At 41.6% G+C, this 24,204-nt stretch overlaps 1 protein-coding gene across 2 annotated transcripts in view; it reads left to right on the forward strand.

Annotated features, from left to right (window-relative positions):
• Positions 1-24,204, forward strand: part of PIAS1 (protein inhibitor of activated STAT 1) — a 68,450-nt gene that overhangs the window by 36,694 nt on the left and 7,552 nt on the right. For both annotated transcript variants that reach the window (XM_054077846.1, XM_054077847.1), the window contains exons 3-11: positions 7,847-7,931; positions 8,534-8,581; positions 10,055-10,145; positions 11,237-11,371; positions 14,380-14,485; positions 15,975-16,048; positions 21,496-21,656; positions 23,406-23,536; positions 23,875-24,052. In XM_054077846.1, the coding sequence (XP_053933821.1) occupies positions 7,847-7,931; positions 8,534-8,581; positions 10,055-10,145; positions 11,237-11,371; positions 14,380-14,485; positions 15,975-16,048; positions 21,496-21,656; positions 23,406-23,536; positions 23,875-24,052 (1,009 nt within the window). The remainder of the gene's footprint in view (positions 1-7,846; positions 7,932-8,533; positions 8,582-10,054; positions 10,146-11,236; positions 11,372-14,379; positions 14,486-15,974; positions 16,049-21,495; positions 21,657-23,405; positions 23,537-23,874; positions 24,053-24,204) is intronic.

Below are 24,204 nucleotides of genomic sequence, written 5' to 3' on the forward strand. Positions count from 1 at the left end.
GTTTTTCATCTGGTTTCAGCTGAAGAATGGGGTCCTTTCACTTCACAGGAATGCTATATGTGTGAGCGTGGTGCTGTTGTAACCCAGGGAAGCGGACTGGGAGCTGGTCACTGCTGTCAGGGGAAGAGATATTTATGCGTTCACTGAAATTATAGAATCATGGAACGGTTTGAGTTGGAAGGGACCTCAAAGCTCGCCCAGTTCCAACCCCTGCCATGGGCGGGGCACCTTCCACTGGATCAGGTTGCTCAAAGCCCTATCCAACCTGGCCTTGAACACTTCCAGGGATGGGGCAGCCACCACTTCCTTGGGCAACCTGGGCCAGGGCCTCCTCACCCTCACTGTGAAGAATTTCTTCCTAATGTCCAATCTAAACCTTCCCCCTTCTAATTTAAAGCCATTCCCCCTTGCCCTATCACTGCATGCCTTTGTAAAAAGTCCCTCCTCAGCTTTCTTGGAGCTCCTTTCAGTACTGGAAGCTGCTCTAAGCTCTCCCCCGAGGTTTTGATTCTCTAGGCTGAACAACCCCAACTCTCTCAGCCTGTTGCTTCCCTTCAAGTAGTTTTGAAGTGTTTTGAGATGTTAAGGTTACTCAATGTCCATTGTGATAAGTTACTGAAATGAAGTGAAATGGCCAAGTTGTCACAGGGAATGTGATGGAACAGAAATGGGAATTAGGGGGTTTTCTTGGTGCTGGGTGTGAGCTGAGCTCCTGGAGCCCACAGCTTGTGCAGGGTATCATAGAATCACTAGGTTGGAAAGGACCCACTGGATCATCGAGTCCAACCATTCCTAACATTCCCTAAACCATGCCCCTCAGCACCTCATCCACCCGTCCCTTAAACATCTCCAGGGAAGGTGACTCAACCACCTCCCAGGGCAGCCTGTTCCAGTGCCCAATGACCCTTTCCATGAAAAATTTTTTCCTGATGTCCATCCTGAACCTCCCCTGGCGGAGCTTGAGGCCATTCCCTCTTGTCCTGTCCCCTGTCACTTGGGAGAAGAGGCCAGCTCCCTCCTCTCCACAACCTTGTTTCAGGTAGTTGTAGAGAGCAATAACGTCTCCCCTCAGTCTCCTCCATATGCTGTGTTCGTATGCTGCAAGAGGCTTTTCCTGCCTTCCCAGGGAAAGAGTGGTTTTCCGAGCATGGCTCTGGATGCTACGGATGCAGGAAATGAAGGATAGGATGGGCAGTTGTCTAAAACATTCTGCCTCCTGTTCCCAGGAGATGACTGAGAGGCTGTGGTTAACAGAAAGGAAGCGTTTATGTATAAACACTTGCGTTACCCAGGAACTTCATAGGTTGTGGTGGTTTTCGAAGGGCAAATGATGCGTCCTGAGATGATGTAGATCCCCCATTAAGGTGTTGTCATTTCTTTCCCATGTATCTGCTTGGTTTCTGCTCATACACAGATATTGCGATGTGCTGTGCACAGACGCTTGGTCTCGCCTCCAAAAGCTGTTGTACAAATGCACCTCATTCAGGATTGACACAGGAGGGTTTGGACAAACTACGTTATGATGAGCTTTATGTATGTGGCATTGTGTCACAAATTTCCTGGCTTCGGCTGCCATTGAACATAATTCACATCCTGTCTGAATTTTACCTTTTTAAAAGGTAAAAGTTTCCTGTGTCTTAATCTAGATGCAGTAATTTTGGTCTAGCTTGGAGGCAGTGTATTCAATTTTCAGCAGTGATATTTGAAAGAGGATTGAACATAAATAGTTACAATACCAGAAGAAAAAGCAAAATGCCTGTGCTGCAGCAAAATCTTACCTATCTGGGGAGGATAAGTAAGAATTATTTATGTGTTGGGTTGACAACTTCTGAAAAGTTTAGACTTTTCTGGTTAACATTTTGACGAACTTAACTGATCAAAATTATATACTATATTATGTCAGTGAATAACCAATTAGTAAACCTTGCTTGTCTTACAGCAAGCACTTAACATAACTATTTTTGCCTCTGGAAATAAACGTGTTATTATTGGAAATCATTTGTAATGGGCCAGTTCAGTGGTACCTGTTCTCATGGCCTGAACTCAGCTAATTACAGCACTGTAAAGTGCAAGTTTAATTTGAATACAAGTATTTTTTTGTATTAGAAGACGATATATTCAAATACTGTGTTCAGTTTTGGGCCCCTCACTACAAGAAGGATATTGAGAGGCTGGAGCATGCCTAGATAAGGGGAACAGAGCTGGGGAAGGGGTTGGAGAACAAGGGTTATTAGAGGAGGCTAAGGGAGCTGGGGTTGTTTAGTGTGGAGAATAGGGGGCTGACAGGAGACCTCCTCACTGTCTACAACTGCCTGAAAGGAGGCTGTAGTGAGGTGGAGTTGGCCTCTTTTTTTTCCCAAGTGACAGGCGATAGGATGAGAGGAAATGCCCTGAAGTTGCACCAGGGGAGGTTCAGATTAGCCCTCAGGAAAAATTTCTTCCCGGAAAAGATTCTGAGGCACTGTCAGAGGCTGCCCAGGGAGGTGGTGGAGTCCCCATCCCTGGAGATGTTTAAAAGCTGGGTAGATGAGGTGCTCAGGGATCTGATTTAGTAGTGGGCTGGTACGATTGGACTTGATGATCTCAGAGGTGATTCTCTTCACTGCTTAAGATGCTGCACTTAGTGATGATATATGGAAAAGATGAACATTAATGTATGGGCAGGGTGATGGTCAGCTGTATCTGTGTCAGGGAGCATCATCCTCCACAGAGTGATAATATCGGATTCATTAACGATTTTAAAGTATCTGTTCTTGAATGGAAATTTAGAGCCTGGCTTTTTCTCAAGACAGCAAGAGGTATTTTACTGCAGAAAGATTGTGTGGCTATTTTTAGCCGTGGGTACTGGTGAGGTGGAACAGAATATTCTTAGAGCTGTAGAAAATGCAGCCACTCGAGCTGGGTTATTTTTTTTTTTTCACTCTAGCACTATAGGGCTTTTCCAAAATGAAGAATAAAATTTGTGGGAAATGTTTTTTTCTGCATCATTATTACTTATATAAGCAATATATTCCTTGTCTACACACACAGGCGCATGTATACATTTATAGAGGATTTCAGGTGTTTTGGTCCTGTAGGTGATACTGCCAAGGATTAAAAGAGTTTTTTCTCAAATTTTGATAACTCATTACTCACGTGAAATGTTTAACAAAATATGCAGCCAGTAAGGCAGAAATGGGTCACACTCTCAATACACACCAATCTGTGTGCTGCTGGGATCACTACTTGAATGAGGCAAGCATAAAATAATTCGGGAAGCTGTGGTGATAGTGAATTGGAAAAAAAGAATATATTTGAGGAAGAAAATCTGCTCTGTAATGCTTTTGCAAGGTTTTAGGCACTTAGACTGTATTGTTCTGATGGTGAGGACCTGCAGAGGCTGCGGACCTGGGCTTGTGCTGGTTCTTGGTAAGTGTGTGTCTGTGTTTGCAAGGAAATGTGGCAGGAAAAATACCCCACCTGGAGTCCTGTGTCCAGTTCTGGATTCACCAACCTAAGAAGGGTATAGAACAGGTCCAGAGGATGCCATGGAGATGATCCAAGGGATGGAGCACCTCTGCTATGAGGAGAGGCTGAGAGAGTTGTGTGGCAGGGAGTGGGAACTGGATGGGCTTTAAGGTCCCTTCCAACTGAAACCATTCCATGATTCTATGATTGTGTGCTTTGCCTTTCCTGGGTTTAAGGTGAGTGAAAGAAGCAGCAATAAACACTCCCCTTCACCTGCTGCCTTCAGCACCCCCTCAAAAGTGGTGGGGTTCCCGTAAGATGAGAAGTGGGTTTTGATAGGGTTTATCCAAAACTGTTCTTGTTGGCACCCATCGGTCATGTTAATCTGCTTGAAAAACTTTTTATGATGCTTTCAAACGCTGCACTTTCAGCTTTCTGAGTTATTCAGGAAATGTTTGAGCAGCGAGGTAAGGCGGTGCTTGTGATTCACGAAGTGTTTTTAAAATTACCGTGCCTTTGCTCTTTGTGTGTAAATTTAAAAGTCCATTGGACATTTGAGTTTTGTAGCTCCTTTCTGAGGTTGCAAAGGAGATGTGGCCTACACACCACTCTCAACTGATCCTTCCGGCTCTGTACTGTTCAGCGAGCCCTAAAGAAAAGGTTATAAAATTTAATCACTTGTAAAAAAACCTAACCAATCAACCAACCCCAACCCAAAATAAGCATTCCTGACAACTTTCTTAAGAATGTTCTTGTTCACTCTGTTGTCCTGGCTGGATTCCAGCTTTATTACAGTATGAATTCTATTTCAATCAACTCAGTTTTCAATTGGAGATCTATTTTTGCCTTTCTTTTGTTAAATAATATGAGTTGTTTGCAGGGCATGGTTGCGTGCTTCTAACCATCAAAATGATTTGCTTGTATAGAACTGTGCGTTTGCATATTTCTGATTTTAATTGTAAATCATAGAATGGTTTGGGTTGGAAGGGACCTTAAAGCCCATCCAGTTCTAACCCCCTGCCACAGGCAGGGACACCTCCCACAGGATCGGGTTGCTCCAAGGCCCATCCAACCTGGCCTGGAACACCTCCAGGGTGGGGGGTGTCCACAGCTTCCCTGGGCAGCCTCTGCTAGTGCCCCCCCCACTCTCAGCACCAAGAATTTTTCCTAATATCTAATCTAAATCTTCCCCCTTCCAATTTGAAGCCATTTACCCTCATCGTATCTCTCCATGCACTCCCCAGCTTTTCTGCAGCCCTTTTAAGTACTGGAAGCTGCTCTAAGGTGTCTCCAGAACTTTCTGTTCTCCAGGCTGAACAACACCAACACTGTCAGCCTGTCCTCATAGCAGAGGTGCTCCAGCCCTCGGATCATCTTCATGGCCTCTCCTGGACCTGTTCCAACAGTTCCATATCCTTCTTATGCTGGGGATTCCATAACTGGACACAGGACTCCAGGTGGGGTCTCATGAGAGTGGACTAGAGGGGCAGAATCCCCTCCCTTGCCCTGCTGGCTATGCTTCTTTTGATGCAGTCCAGGACATGGTTGGTTTCTGGGCTGAGTGCACATTGCTGGCTTATGTTGAGCTTCTCATGCATCAGCACTGCAAGTCCTTCTCTGCAGGGCTGTTCCCAGGCACTTCGTCCCCCACCCCGTACTGGAACTCCAAATTGCTCTGACCTGGATGTAGGACCTTGCACCTCATGAGGTTGATGGTTACACATCCGATGGGCAGAGCTGCATCCTATTACAGGTTCACTGTGCACTCCTGGTGCAGGGTAACATTGCTAATTCTCGGTCTTCCTGTGTACTGATCAATCTGCCAAGACTTTTGAAATCTCTTGATTGCCTTGTAGATCATCTTTGCCTAATTAACAAGTTGTTTCTTCCTTCTTTGCGATTTGGCCGGGCTCCCATGGTAATCGCCGCAATTGCTTGTACACAAAAGAAACATGTTGAGTACACGGCGTGTGTGTATTAATGCTAAGATGTGCTCAAGGAGCATGCGCTGAAGTGCATCTCCGACCACCAGGGACCATCGATCTGCCAGCTCACAGACTCTCACTTACCGTTACTAAGACGAGAAAAAGGTTGTTGGGAAATTTTGGGGTTCGACTGCTGTTTAACTTCTTTGGATAATTAACTTTTAAATGAAAGTACCATTAGTTAAATGTTCAGCAGTATTGTCCTTTAATTAAAAGTGTTAGAGTTCACAGCAAAAGTTTACAAAGACCTTCCAGAACTAACACCAAAGCTGACAATTTCTAAGGTCAAGCAAATAATACACGTGAGGAAACCAGACCACACTTAACCATGTGAAAATATGAAATAATAACTTGAATTCATTCAGTTCTCTGATCTGCAGTGCATTAACTTCCCTAATTCATCTTTTGTTGATGTCAGTATATAATAGTGATCTTTCCATTTATAACTCACAATAGGTATAAAGTTGCATTGAGGACCAAATGTTATAACAGATTTTCATTGTTAATTGTATACATTGTGTTTATATTTCCTGCAAATTCTTACATTGTGATGACATGACTGGCTGTCATCTGAAGCCCTGTGTGTTTCTCATTTGACGAAATGTAATAAAAAAAAGTATTAAAATAAAAGTAGCTGTTGGATACTGTAGGCACGAGGCGTTTTAACTAAGCATTAAGTTGAGACTGCATGCTGTGCCCTAACCCAGATGGTGCTTTTGGACATGGCAGGAGGACTTGGTATTGGAGAAAAAGGAAATATATGCATATAAACCCAAAAGAAATTACTTATATAATTCAATACTTTTAGAAAGATTTGCTATTGCTGGTATTGTCACAGAAGTTGCTGTTTGGTGTATGTTACCTATTCTTGCCCATCTTGCTTTAGAGCAACTCATAGAATCATAGAATGAGTCATACAATGGTTTGGGTTGGAAGGGACCTTGAAAATCATCCAGTTCCAACTCCCTGCCATGGGCAGGGACACCTCCCACTGGATCAGGGCACTCCAAGCCCCATCCAGCCTGGCCTGGAAAACCTCCGGGGATGGGACAGCCACAACTTCTCTGGGCAACCTGTGCCAGGGCCTCCCTACACTTATCATGAAGAATTTTTTCCTAATGTCTAATGTAAATCTTCCCCTTTCCAATTTAAAGCCATTCCCCCTTGCCCTATCACTCCAGGCCCTTGTAAAAAGCCCCCCCCCCCCAGCTTTCCTGGAGCCCCTTTCAGTACTGGAAGGCCGGTATAAGGTCAACTGATAATGAACGGCATGTTGATGTAGTTGTTGCATAGTGTCATAAAATGTACAGTGTCATCGAAGGATGACAGAAATGTAATTTGATAAGATTGCTGCTGTTAATATTTATACTAAGTCAATGTCTATTCTATTGTTGGTTCCAACCTACCACATGCTGTTTTTAACAAAACATCTGAAGTATCGCCCTGAAGTGCTCACTGATCTGTCACTCAGGAATGAGTCAGGAGGTGTATTATAGTAAAACAAAAAATGGTAAATTTATTGAGTGTTTAATACACAATATAGTTATTCATAACCTTAATGACTTTATAAGAGCAATGGAATTGAATGGCAGGCGCCTCACAACTTCCTCTTCAGTACCTGTGTTGACGGGGTTGTTGAACGGTGCTCTGGGAGATGCTGCTGTTTTATTTTATATTTCAAAAAGCCATTTTCATTGCCATTGTGTGGGTTCTGTACGGCAGTGGTGCCTGTAGCCCTGTGATTTAGATCTAGGCCCTGTTTTGGGGAGGTTTAATGTTCCTGTGTTTTTTCAGCAGGTATGTTAACTCTCCAGTAGTGTTACTTTTGTTATGGAGCACTGGTACAGATTGAAAGACTTGAAACCCAGCTTTCATACTTGTGTACCTCATGAGTTGTTTGTGTATTGTATATTTGGTGCATTGAACTCCATAAAATATAATACTGAAATGTGTGAAAGTGCATGGGTTGTACTTCCCTGGCACTCTGTGTGCTTTTACAGGCTAATCCATCACCTGAACTTGTCTGTCAAAGGAAAACAAAAAGCGATGGATGACAGTTCCGAAGAATTTTTCTTACTTAATATCACAGACATTTAGTGTTGAGTTACCATGACTGATAGAAACCCTTGAACTGATTGTCTGATTTGTCTCAGCTTTGCTGTTGTATCTGTATCACTTTTTTTAGTGTGTATTTTATATTCATGTAAAGTTTGCTTATTGTATTTTTATTTACAGGAGGGTTTAAATGGCAACTGTCTTGTTGGCTTTGGAATTAGAGTAGCAGACGTGTGTCTTACTGTTAGGCTTGCTATAAAAAATGTGTGTATATATATGTAGACATTTTAATGAAAGGCGATTGTTCTGTTAATTACTCGCTGCTGCTTTTAAAGTGATGATCTCTTGTTTTCTTCTAGCATCAGATAATAGTCAGCGATTTCGAGAAACCTGCTTTGCGTTTGCACTGACGCCGCAACAAGTGCAGCAAATCAGCAGTTCAATGTAAGTGAGTTTGATCACTAATACAGCATTTAAATGCAAATAAATTTTAAAAGGAACTAGTTTACCATATCTTTCATTTTTAAATGCAATCTTAAAGAACACTGATGCCTCTGTAGTGCCTCAGAGAATACTGTTTTGGGGAATTCTGTTCTCCTTTATGCAGAAGCCGATGGAGAAGAAAAGGGTGAGGAAGGCAGAATGAAATACCACCTCTGTCCAGTAAGCGTTGGACAGATTTCTCTTGTGCACATACAAATTCCTTCTTGCAGCCCTTTCTTGCCATCAGTCAGATCCTTTGTCAAGTTCTATATTTATTCTGTATAAAGATGGCACTTCATTTTCTTTATGTGGTATACAAAAAAGGAAATGCTAGAGCTTGGGTGAGAATATAATAGATTTATTTACCTTGAAAAATAAATGTGTACATTTTAGTGTGTCTGGAGAGTGGTGGTTTGACCAGAAGGAGGGAAGTGTGGTTGGTATACACTGTACATACCAGGAAGTGTGGTTTCCACACATTGAACTAACAGCAGTCTCAGGAAAAAATATTGATGAACCTGTTGCATAAACGGTGTCGTTAACCCGTGTTCTCTTGTTCCTAGGGATATTTCTGGGACCAAATGTGACTTCACAGTACAGGTCCAGCTAAGGTATGTATCTGTGTCAACATCTTCTTGGTGCTGTTATGGTTTAAAATACATCAGGGGTGCGTGCTCCCCAGCAGGTCAGGCTTTCCTTTATGGAGGAGAGTCCCATCCTGTTATTTTCTTGAGAAAAGCTTGCTGTTGGCAGCTCTGGAAAGGGCAGACTTAACTACTTGTCCTTGTTATATGCAGCTTTCCCGAAATTGCTGATGGCCTCTTGTGTCAGAATCCTGCATGTAGTTGGCTATAGCCTGCTGATTTTCTTCTGCTTGTTGTTTTACGTTGTGTGTGCGCTGCTTTCTTTAACTCCCCATCTGTCAGATTCTGGGTGCTTGGGCCTTCAGAACCTACGTGCAAGGAGAGTTGTTTGTCCTAGCGGAGGTGTCAGACACTGTATTTGCTGGGCATGCAACCCAAGGTCTGCTTTTCTTTAGGCAATAGGAAGCAAGACTTGGGAATCACCAGACTGGGTCTTAACCTGTTGGTTTTTTGGAGATTTTGACAAGTGTGTTTTAAGTTGATTAAATCCTACATAGCCCTGTAATTCTGTGAAGGGCTGGGAGCAGAGCTGACTTCAGAGCTTGCTCCTGTCAAAAATGGCTGGCTGGCCTTTCATCTCCTTGGTTGTGTCTGCATGATGAGCTGTTAACTTGCCAGACAGGAAGTGATTGCTTTTGGATTTCCTAGACGAAACCTGCTGGTGGTCAGCAAGTTGAGTTGGACTGGTGTGAGGTCAGATGGGCAAAGGGATAAGGAGGGCATCAGGAAAGACTGGGATGGAACTATCCCCCTGCTTGAGAGCAGCAGCCTGTTAGGCTCTGCCCTGATGCGATGGGACATTTGTGGATGCAGCAGGTCCCCTGGAAGAAAGCCAGTGGAGTTGAGACGCTCTTTTTGGTCCTTTGAATGCCTATTGTCTGCAGTCTTGGCCTACACACATCTCGTAGGGCAAGGAAGGGTGTGTCTTATTTTGATTCCAGCAGCAAATAAGCCTGTCTGAAGTTAAGTAAATAAATAAAACTGTCTGAACTTAAGTAATAGGCTTGACATGGGCACGAGGAGAGTGTTTGATGCTGTGGCTAAACTGCCAGATAGTTTATTGAAGTTGGAGGAGGTAGAGCTGAAGAGTTTGTGTACTTTGTGCCTTGTGAAGCCCTGGTCTTGTTTCTAGAGATCAGGCTTGGAGGAGTGGTAGGAAAGAAATTCAGACGATCTATCATTGTAAGAGGACAGCACTTCTGAATGAGTCACAGTCAGTCTGAGGAATTCCAGAAATCTGAGGAGCAACCTACTGGCTTGATCCAAACCTGTAATCTTGGGGGGGTTTCCTGCTCAGTGATCTGTACAGCTAATTTAGGGACTGTGTTTAGCAAGATTTGTCATCCTTTCATAACTCAGTGGGGGAAAAATTCCTTCTAGGAAGAGGTGATCTTTAAATCACTTTAGACATAAAAGATGATGGAAACTCTTTGCTTTTAGGTTTTGTTTATCAGAAACCAGTTGTCCACAAGAAGATCACTTCCCACCCAATCTGTGTGTGAAAGTAAATGGGAAACCATGCAGCCTTCCAGTAAGTAAGCTGTTATTTTCATATACATGATTGCTTAGCCTTATTTGAAACTCTGTGTCAGAAATTAGCTTGAGAATTTATCCTGGTCTTTGGTTTCACATTTTGGAGCATTTTCATGAAGATGAATGGAAAAGATAGTTAAGTAAATTGTTTCTTGGGAGACCAGCCAGTACATCCAGAAGATTAATATTCAAAAGGCATAACAATAAATTTTTATGTTTGACAAACATCCAGTGAGTCTGACTGAAGTTGGACTGTTTTGAGGTCATCTGAGCAGGGAACAGATTGCCACTGACCAACAGATCTGAAGAAAAAAACACCACGCTCTAATCCTGGGGCAGGGCACAGGATTAGAGCAGGCAGGTTGAGCAGGAATACTGAGAATGGAGAGATGGCAAAGTTGCCTTTTGGTATTCCGGTGGGTGGGATTAGAATTTGGAAAGTGTGAGACTATGTGTTAGGAGAAAGGGCTTGTACAAGACCTGATTCCTTATTGTCTGATGTATTTGTGTCCAGTTCTGGAATCTACAACACAAGAAGGATATGGAACTGTTGGAAGCAGGTCCAGAGGAGGCCACAAAGATGATGAGAGGCCTGGAGCACCTCTGTAGGCGGCCTTCCAGTATTGAAAGGGGGCTCTAAGAAAGCCGGGGAGGAGCTTTTTACAAGGGGCCTGGACTGACGGGATGAGGGGGAATGGCTTCAAAGTAGAAGGGGAAAGGTTTAGGTTAGACATCAGGAAGAAATTCTTCATGGTGAGGGTGGGGAGGCCCTGGCTTAGGTTTCCCAGGGAAGTCGTGGATGCTCCATCATTTGAGGTGTTCCAGGCCAGGCTGGATGGGGCTTGGAGCAGCCTGGTCCAGTGGGAGTTGTCCCTGTCCATGACAGGGGGGTTGAACTAGATGGGCTTTAAAGTCCCCTCCAAACCAAACCATTCTATGATTCCATGTATCTTTAAATTGAATAGGGAGCCTGGTCCAGGTGAGAGACGGCTTTTATTGGGGCAGGGTTGTGTTGAGAGGGGAAGAAGGCAAAAGCAGTATTTTTTTCTTTTCTTTTTTGCTGAGGGGAAAAAATACTTTGATTTCTAGGGCTACCTTCCACCAACCAAAAATGGTGTTGAACCAAAGCGACCTAGCCGACCAATCAACATTACCTCACTCGTCAGATTATCAACGACAGTACCAAACACAATCGTTGTTTCGTGGACTGCAGAAATTGGACGAGTAAGTAACTTTGGTACATAATGGTGTCTGAAGCTTATTAGTTTCTGCTTTGGCATCTGTTTGAAAGATGAACAAGTTTAATTGTGAAAAAAAATATGTCATGGTTTAGCTGTTGCTGCTTTTGGTTGTATCACATTATGCTAGGCAGATCTGCTGTGTTCCCTCAGATCAATAGCCCCCAAATGTTTTGGTGCAGTCTCTCCCTCTCCACCCTCACCTGCCTGTCTTTATCACTCAGTGAGGGCCCAAATCAAGGCATGTTATAAAAATTTCCTTTGTCCTAACTTCAGACTTAAAGATCTTCCTGATTTTTGTGGACTTGACAAACCTTATCTTGGCTCCAGCATGTAGCATGTGACATTCCATACAGAGCGGTCTTTATGGCGGTGTGAATTTGGACACAAAGCATGGCAACTCAGCAGGGACCAGGCAATTTAATTTGCCTTTTTTACCTTTCTGTTCTCACAAATGCTATCCTTACAGTTAACAACATGACTTTTAAAATACAACTTTTTTGTTTCTGTGAGGAGAATGTTACAATTGGTTTTATCAAATCGTTGATGTTCCGCTGGACTAATTAAACCTGGAACATGCTGGAAGGAGTTGCTTCAATAAATTAGTTGGTGAATTAGTGCAGTGCTTTCACTGGTGGCAGAAAAACCTGCTTACATATGTGTTATAGAGTCAACACATACTTGAAAAACAGTGGCTTTGCCATTGCAGCCATCCTGTTTTTAGAAGTCCCGAGATGAAGCCTTGTCCAAGAATTTGTCAGTGAGCAAAGCCCAGGATTCCTGAACCAGCGTGGAAAACTGCTTACAGCCCAGTCATGCACAATAGCCAGTTATAAAACATCCCAGTGGTATTTCATGATGGATTTCTTGTGGAGTGTAAAACAGCCTCCATTCAGATTATGGAATAAATGATGGCTGAATGATCTTTTAAAAATCTTTTATCTAATGAGAACTGCAGGTATTGGAAATAAGCATTCACAAATGAGCCTGGTTTGGTTTACATTGCAGAAGTGCCTGCATGCAATGAATACAGTGCTGCAGTTTTACTTAAGGATACCAGAATCAGGGAAAAGAAATGTCACAAGTCTGCGTGGACTCTAAGCTGTTCTCTTGTGACCCAGCTAGCTTCTCAGGCTTCATAGATATTTCAGTTATTAAAACCATGTTGGCCAACTTCTGTCTTAAAATACAGAAACAGAGTGGCAAATTCTTAGTGTGCTTCATGAGAATTAGGTGCTGGTCAGAACGCATGAGATTTAATGTGGTGTTTTGAGACCAGTTCAATGTGAGGAATCGTTTTATATTTGGATGTGACTGTGTAGTGCAAGATTTTAATTCTCTCTTCCCCATCCCTTAAGAGTCAGTTGCTTGTCTCAACTGGTGTTTCTCTACCTTTCCTGAAGTCATAATTGTGATTTTTACACAATCTGTTTCAAGAGCCTTCTGTACAAGATGCCTCGGGCAAGTTCCTAGCTTTGTAGATTCAAGCTGTCGGTAAATAATTTCACAATGTTAATTACCATTTTTCTAACTTCTCTGCTAATTGAGGCATTAAACAAACAAGTTAAAGCAGTAGTGGTTTTTAACAATGTAAGAAGTGCTCGTTGTAAGAATAAAATATTTAAAATGTGGTGTTTCTGATGCTGTTTCAATTAGTGTAATTTTGTGGTAAGATATATTACTGCAATCCCATCTTTGGATTCTGATGGCATCCTAAATAATGGTAGATGTTGCAATCGCATGGGCTTTTTTGTACATGGCAGTTGCTGGGAAGGAAGGCTTTAATTTTTCAGTTTAAAGTGTATGAGTGCGGCTGTGGGCTTAGCACATATTGTTTATATCTAAAGGTAATTGATGCACCCTGAAGTGAGAACGCAAATTTAGGCCGTTTGATTTTGGGGATGAGGGGTGAGTGTATTGCTGATGGGTGCATAGGACAGTATTACATTTTCAGAAAGACAGTCATTACCTGCTGTTATTAACAGCTTGCAAAGAAAATGAGAGCTTCAGCCATCTCAGAGTGTGGTTTGAAATCAGTTAGCGATGCTGGGAAGAGCACTTTGCCACTCCTGCTCCTCCCTCAAGGGGAGGCTTATCCTGCTTGCAGGGAGCTGGCAGAATTGATGGTCAGTCTTGGTCTGACCTGCTTGTACACCACATCATTTTCTGGAATGGTAGAAGTGAGCATCCATGGCTTTTTGCTGACATGGATAAGGAACGTTTGCATGATCTATTCTGTTGAGACTGATGGGGGGTGTGACCTAACATCTTCCAGAGGGGAAGGGCAGGCAGTTCAGAGTGATGGCTTCTTGCCCGCTCAGGCTGAATGGATTCACTGGAGTACATTTTGGCTCCTCTGAACTCTTGAACTCCTTAACTGCCTTACTTGTGTTAAGCTTTGGTAGTGGAGCTAGAATTTCATAGATTGTAAAAGCAGAAAGATAAGGAAAAGAAAGTTGAACAGTGCTTCCAGACTGAGTAGTCAGTACTGCAAATGATGCATCTTCTGATGTGTTGCTTTTGAATCACTGCTGATTTTCCTGTTTTGAAAACAAAATAAGCTTTTATTAAAAAAAAAGTTTTGATCATATTTGACATGGCACCTTCCCTGAAATGTAGTGACACAACTGCAGTACCTGATGCTATTGTGATAAAATTACCCTTCTTAAATGAGCTGGAGACTGGATGGCCCAAGTTAGATGTAAAATTTCCAGAAGTGTTCTAAATGCTGCTTTAATAGGTTGGTTTGCAGCTAAGTCTAATCTCTGTGAAGCATGAAGTCACTTTTATTGCATCTCTCAAACTGCAGCTCTGTGAGCTTTACGAAGCATGGTAGGTTTTCTCTAGCCTGAAAACTTTGCCATCTAAAGTTTTGTAACTGCTTTTAAACGCAGCACTCTGTAATCACAGAACACTTGCATAAGCATTGTGTAAAATACAAGCTCTCTCTTGATTAAAACAGTTTTTGATGTGCTCTTTTGTTCTGTTTTCCAGAACTATTCCATGGCAGTTTATCTTGTAAAGCAGCTGTCCTCTACGGTGTTACTGCAGAGGTTGCGAGCGAAAGGAATACGGAACCCTGATCACTCTAGAGCACTAAGTATGTCTGATGCAGTACTTGTTTAAAAAGGGAAAATAGCTTTTGTAAGAGGAGATTTGAAATAGGACTGTACTAACCGAGGTTTGGACTTCCTACAATTCTCTGGGGTTTGAGAATCTGATAGTGGTGTTCTTTGTATTCAGTTCAAATTCAAAGACTCAGAGGCCTTTGTTTGGACTAGGAGCGAGTCCAGGAACCCTGTTGACACTGCAAAGGGAAAAATGCAAGAGAATCTCTTTCAGTTCAGCCGTGCTGGCTTTGTTTCTTCAGAATAGCACAACTGTATTTATATAGTTAACTCGGAATTCAGTACCTTGGGCAAGCTGAACTAAACGCCTCGTACTAAACCTTGATGTTGACATGCTGGAGGAAAGTCTCCATCCAGGCAGTTTTTGTTCCTTTGGCACAATATTGTGGAGTGAGCTGCTGGCAAGAGAGTGTCTAGTGCAGTACTCTTCCCAGCCCCCTTCCTGATTTAAGTGTGATGTTTGCTGCTTTCTGGTTTTCTCTGACACGTACATGTTGCTATAAGTTTGTATAATAAAAATGCAGGTTTCTTTTTCAGGGAGAGAGTGGAAATAGCAACACCTGGCAGCTGTTGGTCATAGCCTTTAATGCTCAGATAATGGGTGTTGTACACAGCACAGAACATTCTCCAAGAGGGAAGATGTTAGTCCACCAGTAAACACTACAGAGCCAGTACATATATATGTATATATCTATAGTGCTGGGCATTAGCTCGTGCTAATGCAGTATGATGATGTAAATGCACAGAAACCTAGAGCGTTTTGAGGTGGCTGCTGCTGTGTGTGTACAAGGTGAGAATGAGGGTAGAGGTCTGAGTCATAGAGCAGGAAGAGCGTGGAACTGCCTTGTCCATTTAACTAGTGACTGCTTAGAAAACAGTCCTTATAAGTAAAAGCAGAGGATGGGTAGGGATGAAAGGCTGCTTTAGTGCTAATATTTCACTGCAGCTGTATAAAACTGTGATTTTGTCAGGGTTCTTCTGATTTCCTGTTTCTCAGTTTGCTTTTCAATTTTAAATCACAGGATTGTTTGAATGTTTTAGAGGTTTGCAGCGGTGCTTGGCCCCTGGGAGAGTTACTAACACATTCTTTTGCTGTGCTTGAAGTTACAGTTAATTACATGTGGCTCATCTTGATAGATTTTAAATAGTATTCAAGTACGAAGTTGCATGTATATGAAATGCATCTCTACATAAATACATTTTCTAGGGATCTTAGTTTAAGATGAGCTTTTCCTGCTTTTCACTTTCTTTAATCTTATAATTTATGATCTTTTGAGAGAGTACAGGCTGCTTATGTTACACGTTTATTGTGTGTCTGCAGCAGTAGTCACTGCTGCTTGCTTCCAGTAGACACAGCAAACTGAAAGTGTAACTTGCAGTTTCAGACTTGTTTTATTTCTGTCATCCAATTTGTGTTTTAAACCCACTGTAAAATAACTCTTTTGTTCTTTCTGATAACAGTTAAAGAGAAGCTAACTGCTGATCCTGACAGTGAAATAGCAACAACGAGCTTAAGAGTCTCTCTGCTTTGTCCAGTAAGTGTTTTTAAATTCCCTCAAAACTGATCGTGATCAAAACATGGCTGTTCTGAGGCATGGATTTGGTAGAGGTTACCTCGTGTTAATTTTGTGGGGACAGGATCCAATGTTGAAGTTCTCTGTCACTGTGCCTAGGCACGGATATACCCCTGAGAAAATGACTATTCCTTTAACTTGAAAGGGCTGTTCAAAATTATATGTAAGCATACACTTAAATCTGATGCTGTATCATCTGAATGTGCAGTTTGGGTCCTTGATTTTGGTAAAACCACTCTTGGTGGAAAGGTAGGTGAACCTGACTATTAAAAATAGTTCTTCAGTCAGTGCCTGCAGCCAAAGAATTGAGCATCTTCTTATAGATTATATTGTACGTGTGCACTTTGAGTGTTTAATAATCTTAGATTCAAAATGAAGCAGTGTTCCAGTGGTTGTTCAACCAAAATATCTTCCAAATTTGAAGTGGGAGAACACAGTTCTGGTGACTGCGAAGTGGCAGAGACACCTTTTGTCTTGATCTGTTGTTTTCTAAACCACTTCAGGGATAAGCAGTGGTTTATAGCTGGGTTTATGTTATCATTGGCTGAACTGCACAGTATTAATATTATGTGCACTTTTTTGCATTTGGGACTTGGTGCTCTTGTTTCAAGCACCATGCACCTTCAGAATTCTTCTCTGTATTGATTGACACAGTATCTTTGTTGCACTGTGACTTTTTAGTGCCTTCTCCAGCTCAAGGATACAGCTCTTTCCTGGATTGGCTCAGTCTGCTCAAGCTGGACGCAAAATTTTCAGTTTTGCCATTTAAAGAAGAAAACTGACTTACTTTAATCTTGAAAAATTGAAGCTTATTTCTCAAGTTATTAAATATCCTCTTAAACTTTATCATTGTAAGGATAAGCTTTTAGATATGTAAGCTTTGCTTTGTAAAATGCACAATTGACATTGTGGTTACTTTTCATGTATATATATTATTGTAAATCTTCTAAATGTGGTATTTTCATGATCTTCAATCTTAAGACTTTCTCACTATCAATATTGATGCTAATTAAATAATAACACATTTGTAAGGAAGATAAAACTCATCTGTAAGAAAGTGATAGGGATAGCTTTTACGAAATATATCCTGATCTGTAAATTTAGAACCTCATAACCTATAACCTTATAAACCTGTGAACTTGTCACATCAAAAGTGCTGCAGGTTTGGAACACTGCAGTGTTTTAGATCCACACCTGGCAGACTATTTTTGCTGAGTTGTTACAGCTGTTTGTTGTGCTGTGAGTGATTGCTTATTCTAGAAAGTGCAACCATAGTCCTGTTGGGTGTTTTGTCATTCTTCAGGCACAGTATTCTTACCACTTAAAATTAGTTTCCAATACAGACAAAACTAGTAATCCATTAGCAGGAATTAATTGGCTGTAGGAGTTTAGAAGTGCCTATGTACTCATTATCTTAAATTAATCTTCATGCATCTCCTGGAATTTGAGATGTTTCTGCTTTGTCAAAGGTGCCACTGCAGGCAGTTACACTGCTTTACAGATCATTCGATGGGAGTTTTCTGATATGACATGCTTTTGTCTGTCCTGATTGCCTCCATTACTGATCGAAGTTCTTCTGCAATGGTTTTAGATGCTTTGTGTTTTTCTTAATAACTGTGATTCAGATGAGTCATTGTTAGAGCAGGAATATCCTCCACAATATTACTTTTAGGTCTGCAAGTCTGCTAATCCCTAAAGATGTCAAATTCTCTTTTGCTTTCTTGGAGCTCTGCCAGGAGTAAAAACAAAACGGTGATCAGATGTTAGGCTGTAGCTCCTTAGAAGTCCTTCCTCTGTCAGTATTTCTTCCTGAAAATGTACTACCTGTCTGACAGGCATACAGAACAAAGTCTACAGCAGATCATTTTGAGCATGTTTCAGTTCAGTTTTTGGGCCCCTCAGTGCAAGAAGGACATCGGGGGTCTGGAGCACGTTCAGAGGAGGGTAACAGAGCTGGGGAAGGGGCTGGAGAACAAGTTATGATTCTATGACTGAGAGACCTGAGGCTGTTTAGCCTGGAGAAAAGGAGGCTGAGGAAAGACCTTATCACTGTCTACAAGCTCCCTGAAAGGAGGCTGTAGCAAGGTAGGTGCTGGTCTCTTCTCACAGGTTGCAGGTGATAAGATGAGAGGAAATGGCCTGAAGTTGCACTAGAGGAGGTTCAGATTAGCCATTGGGAAAAATTTCTTCCCAGAAAGGGTTCTGAGGCACTATTAGAGGCTGCCCAGGGAGGTGGTGGAGACTACGTCCCTGGAGAGGTTTAAAAGCTGGGTAGATGAGGTGCTCAGGGATCTGAACATTTGGACTTGATGATCTCAATCAAGTCTTTTCCATACAAGGGATTCTATGATTTTATGTTTCTCTCTGTGTCATTTTAATCATGCCGACAAAACATGGACTTGACTTTTGTTCAGTATGTTTCTCACCCAGTGCTGTAAAATTTCACTGTAGCTCTTGGAACAATCCTCAATGCAAAGGCCCGTTCGGACAGAGGCTGCACCTTTCAACCTGTCATAGGAATAGAAAGGTTATTAGCATGATTGAGACTGTCCTTGAGTCTGCATGTAATTGTATTATACCCTCCATATTTTCACTTGCTAATTTGTAAGCATTTGACTCAAGGAGAATTTTTTTTAGTATCATTTGTGCTTACTTTTTTGTGGCTTGAGTGGATAGTGCACGGTTTGGGAGTACTCGTTGAAAATGCTGATTGTGTCTCCTAACAGCAGAACCAAAACTTACAGAATGATGCATCTTCAGCTCTGTTAATATGAGGATGCTGTTCTCCCATTGCGTTTGTTAGGGATGTGAACCTGTCATATATACATAGCAGTAAATTAAATTGAATTGCATATCTAGATGGGGTTGGCAGATTTAAACTTCTTAACCTTTATTTTGCCCTCAAAAAAAGCGCAGAGCGAGGCAGCTTCCTCTGAATTTGTTTTGGATTGCTGCTGAGCTTTTTTTAGCACAGAGGCCTGCTCTCCTCCTGAGAGTACGGAGAAAAAGCTGTCCTTAACCATTGGCTGGATCTATCCAAGATACAGCAGGCAGATGGGCTGGACTGATCTGTGTTTCAGGAAGGCACTTGAATTCATGCTCTTTTTTTTCACTTGAAATGAAAATAAATAAATCCACAGGCTCTGCAGCTGGACTGAGTATTTAACTGAACAGAAATTCCAAATCTAGCATTTTACCATAGGTTTTGCAGCTTTGTTTACAAATCCTTAACTCCTGTTTAAGGTGCATTTTTTAGCACAAAAAGATAGCAGTGTTTTGTACTTAGAAATTAATGCTGTGTTTTTTTGGCTCCCGACAGGCAGGAATCAAAACAGTAACAGAGTTTTTCAGGAGCTGGGATGCATCCCTTCTTTTCTGATCTCTTTTGTCAGTCCTGGCCCAGCTTGCCCAGCCGGGCAGAGCTGATCCATGCCAAAAATGGGAAAGGGGACATCAACTTGTTAACGCTGAGTACGCTGATTCTGTCTGTCTGCGTAGGGCTTCGGTTAAATCCAACCACTGCTTAGAAATGAGAGCCACAGGTTTTATGCCAAAAGCTTGTGTGTGTCTGGTTTAAATCTTCTGGTTTTTAACCCAGGAGATGGGGATTTATGTACTTCCTGCAGCCTGTGTTTTTTCACTTTCCTTATTTTCATTCTCCATCACATGGATGCATCCAGGTTTATCTGCGATGCTGTTACTCCTGATCCTTGCTGAGCGAGGAGACTCTTATTGTGCCCAAAAGACAAATGAGCCATTGACCTACCATCTGGGAGATAAGGATTTGTAACAGACATGGATCAGAGACCTTGCTTTGTTGGGGGTTGATTATGGGTTAGAAATAATGTGCTTGGTCATGGATTTTGGGGGAGGGGGTGCCAAACACATGGCACATACAGCACCTCCTGCTGTCTGAGCTCTCTGGCACCATCGCTGCGGGCTCCCCAGGGAGCTCTCTGCTCCCCTCCCATCTGGTGGGGAGCTTTGTGACAGTCTCCGAGAGCCAGAGGGGAGAAAAAGAAGCAAGATCCTGGCAGTCTAGTTGCATGTGCTGGGGACGGGGCAAAGGGGTTTCTGCTTACGGAGGATGCAAAGATAGAAAAAAAAAAAGCATCATGGAGGAAGTAGTGGACTGTGAGTGGAGCCTTTGTTCTTGATATTGTTTTTAGTTTTGCGATATTCTGAGATTGAGTGCCATCCTGTGGCACCCGTCTTGCATTGCTCAGAATCGGTATGCATGACCACAGTGCGTGCTTAAGCTGTACTAAAAACAGTTCCTCCCACTGTCCACTGTTACAATTGGCTCAGGGGTTTCAGATGAAGTCATTGGGTGTATTTTAGTCAAATATATTTAACTTCAAAATATTCAGTGTGGCTAGTTCTAGCAAATAATTGTTTTGTTGTTTTCTAATATAGGAAAACTCCTTTTTAGGCATTCCTGCTTTTTACCTTGAAGCCCCTCCTAGACTGCAGTTTAAGCACTCTGCCAAAAACAACTGCTTGAGTTTTTGAAGCGAGGAAACATTTTTATTTCAGGTTAATCTGAAATGCTTTCCACTTGTCTAATCAATGTTGCATTCAATGTAATCATACATTAATGTTTTACAGTCTTGGTTAGCATTGATTTATCTAATCCGAGCTAAGATACTCCTGTTCCACAATTTAGTCTAAACACCCACTGCGTGTAGCTCTCCTGTGTGACCTGCTCAGCTTAAGCAATTGACTGTGCTTTCTGTATTAAACTAGTGGAAGCTTTGTGAACCCTTGCTGCCCTGGCTTTTCCACAAACTGGAAAGAAAGAATGGTCCCCATCTGAAAATGTCCTTTAGAACCTGTTTCCTCTTGTCTCATTCTCTGTTAACAATTTGCAGACCCTTTGTAGTGTTGGAAGGTAATGTGGTTTTATAGGGGACAGTCAGCTATTTGTATTTTAGACAAGCAAAGGACAGTGAAATTTTAGGTTAGAATCTTTCTTAATAAGAGCAATTTAATATTTGCAGATATTGATTGATGTTTGGAAAGCCATAGAAGCATGGAATGGTTTGGGCTGGAAGGGACCTCAAACCCCATCCAGTTCTGACCCCCTGCCATGGACAGGGACACCTCCCACTGGATCAGGGGGCTGTTGTGTTAAGGATGCTCAGTGAGCTCTGCATTTTTTATGGGAATATGGGAGGATTCTTCAGTTTCCTTGATCAAATGTGGTTGAAAATGTGATTTTTAGCAACTTTTTTCTTTTACGCGATAATCAAACCTACAGGAGGGAGAGAATGTGCCACGTATTTTAATCAAAACTCAGATTTATGAAAATTCCTGCCAGAGTAAAACTTGACTTGTTTCTATCTCTTTTCAGACGGGAAAGCCCTGTTTGTTAATTTAACGTAATCTTGTTTTATTTTCTCTTAAAGCTTGGAAAAATGCGGCTCACTATACCATGTAGGGCCCTGACTTGTTCACACCTGCAGTGTTTTGATGCCACTCTGTATATTCAAATGAATGAAAAGAAACCAACCTGGGTTTGCCCTGTCTGTGACAAGAAGGCTCCCTATGAACATCTCATTATTGATGGGTAAGTAAAACTTGAATAAAACCAAATGATATTCCTTGCCTTCTCTTCTTACCGTTCTTGTTCTGCACAGAATCCACTGGTCTGAGATCTTGGCTGTCTGGCTGTGACCTCTTTAAAGTTTCCATGTCATTTAATTTCCCTGTTGTTGGTGAAGAATTACTAACCCAGTGCCTCATCATTCAGTATTCTGGAAGAATTGTAGTCATCAAACTGTTAAACTTAGTAATAATGGAAGATATTCCTTCCAATCCTAGGCAAATTTTTGAGCTTTCCTGCTTAAAACACTTGTGGCATTGTTCGGTTTTGTTTTAATATTCTGTAGTGTGGATCCCTAGGTGAGAGCAGCACGTGTTGGCTTTTCTTTTAATGGAGCAAGTGTACAAACCTGGCGTAGTCAATAGCAGACGTTCGCATTAGATCAGATCAATACTGCCACCCCCACTGACAACGCACGTACAATTCCACCTTGGGACACTTGTTCCTGTTTATAGAAAGGAACACAGAGATTGGCTCCCTGGTGTACTGCCTACCTGCAAAACATGAAAAGAATGCATGAATTTAGTATTGGTCTCCATGAAGAAATGCCAAGTATGTATTCCTGGGTTTGCATTTTAATTTCTTAGATAGGAACCTTCTTTGCAAAGTGGGATAAAGGAAAAGAACAAGAAGAGTATTTGGAGAACAGAAAACCCCACAAAACCCCTCAACAATCAACAACCAAAAAGTGCCAAAACAAAGGAACAAACAAAATCCCAAAAAGCAAAACTAAGAAGCCTGAAACAAACGTTTTGGTGACTTGCCCATGAAGCATAGCATTGCTCAGGATCTCCTTTAAGGCCTTGTAAAATGCTCTTGAAGAGATACTCAGGGCTTACGTGGACTGTGTTGAATTCATGGACCGCAAGATTTACACATCCTCTGCTTTGGATCAAAGAATTGTGGGGTTCCTCATTCTAGGATTCAACCTAAAATAGTAAAGACGAAGAGTCATAATTAAAGTCATAATTAAACCAACGCATTTTCCTAGTTTCTTTTCGTGTTGCTAGATGTAGATGGTGGAGATCAGGCAATACAAAAATTACAGTATCCCAGAGAGAAGGTTATTTCTAGCAAATGTTTCAATCTGGGAAAGAATGAACTTTCTCACTAATTAAAGCAAAGCTTTTTCCTACGCAGAACCACATGAATAGTCTTGGTCAAAAGCTGGAATTCCTGCTGGGAGTGATGTGGTGCCAGGACCCTGAAAGTTATAGGAGGTGCAGCTAGGAGAAGAGACTGCAAGTTTAGATTCCATACTCAGATTCTATTAGGAAGTTTTCACTTAAAAAGAAGAAAGACGTTTCAGGAAATGATAGTCTTTAAATACTCGGCTTCGTGAACTCCATTAAGATGTAAACTTCCTCAGTTAAATCTTGTCACTGATAAATATGGGTAAGTGAGAGTTTATTTCAAAGTTAGTTCACATTCTTCCCTGGTTTGGGAAATGGAGAGCTTTATACCATGACCTCCGCGAGATTCCACTCTTGTGGTTCCTTGAAGTGAATGTGCAGATTTTTATTTTAGATAGTATTTTAAGTTCTGACTCTTTTTTTTCTTTTTGTCAGAAGCAGACGAGAGAAGGATAGAACAATGAAAGTTTTCAACTCTTTTTAACACTAATTCAAATTTATACTGACTAATAAAAATACTAGAGACAGAAATGAGTTAAGCTCTTCTTGAGGACTCATATTAAAGGTTTTTGGTTGACAGGTTGTTCATGGAAATCCTGAAGTATTGTACAGACTGTGATGAAATTCAGTTTAAGGAGGATGGATCGTGGGCTCCTATGAGATCAAAGAAGGAAGTGCAGGAAGTAACTGCATCTTACAATGGAGTTGATGGTAGGTCATGTTGTGCGATGAATGGACTGCATGTCATACCACAGAACTGTTAAATATTGATGTTCTTTTAAGTTTTCAAGATGCTCATTGTTGCATGTATGTTTGTAGCTCTTAATGATTATTTCTGAGACAGATTACTTGATTAATACCTTTTTGGGTCTGATGGTAACCTTTAAGTTACCATCAGTGTCGTGTAATTTTGTTGTCTTTTATTCTACATTGTTCTTTATTCTTTATTTGCAAAGGCATATAACAAGCTGTAATGTTATGATGATTGTGGCGTTTAGTGTTATGATGTTTGTAAGCCACAGCTTATAATGTTGACTTACTTTGTGTAGGATGCATAAGCTCTTCCTTGGAACATCAGGTGTCTTCTCACCAACAGTCAAATAAAAATAAGAAGGTAGAAGTGATTGATTTAACCATTGATAGCTCATCAGATGAAGAGGAGGAAGAGCCATCTGCGAAGAGAAGCTGTCCCTCTATATCTCCAGCATCACCGTTAAATAATAAAGGGTGAGAATAAAATATGCAGGCCAATGCAGAGCAAATATACACAAGATTGAGAGTAGTAACACATTTCCAAATAAATGCTTTCTAGAAAGTTCAGTATTTGGATTATATCCTCGTTTAGTGGCTCATAGCAAAGGGATTTGGTCTCGGGTCAC

The sequence above is a fragment of the Cuculus canorus genome, chromosome 12, assembly GCF_017976375.1.
Source record: "Cuculus canorus isolate bCucCan1 chromosome 12, bCucCan1.pri, whole genome shotgun sequence".
Lineage (NCBI taxonomy): Eukaryota > Metazoa > Chordata > Aves > Cuculiformes > Cuculidae > Cuculus > Cuculus canorus.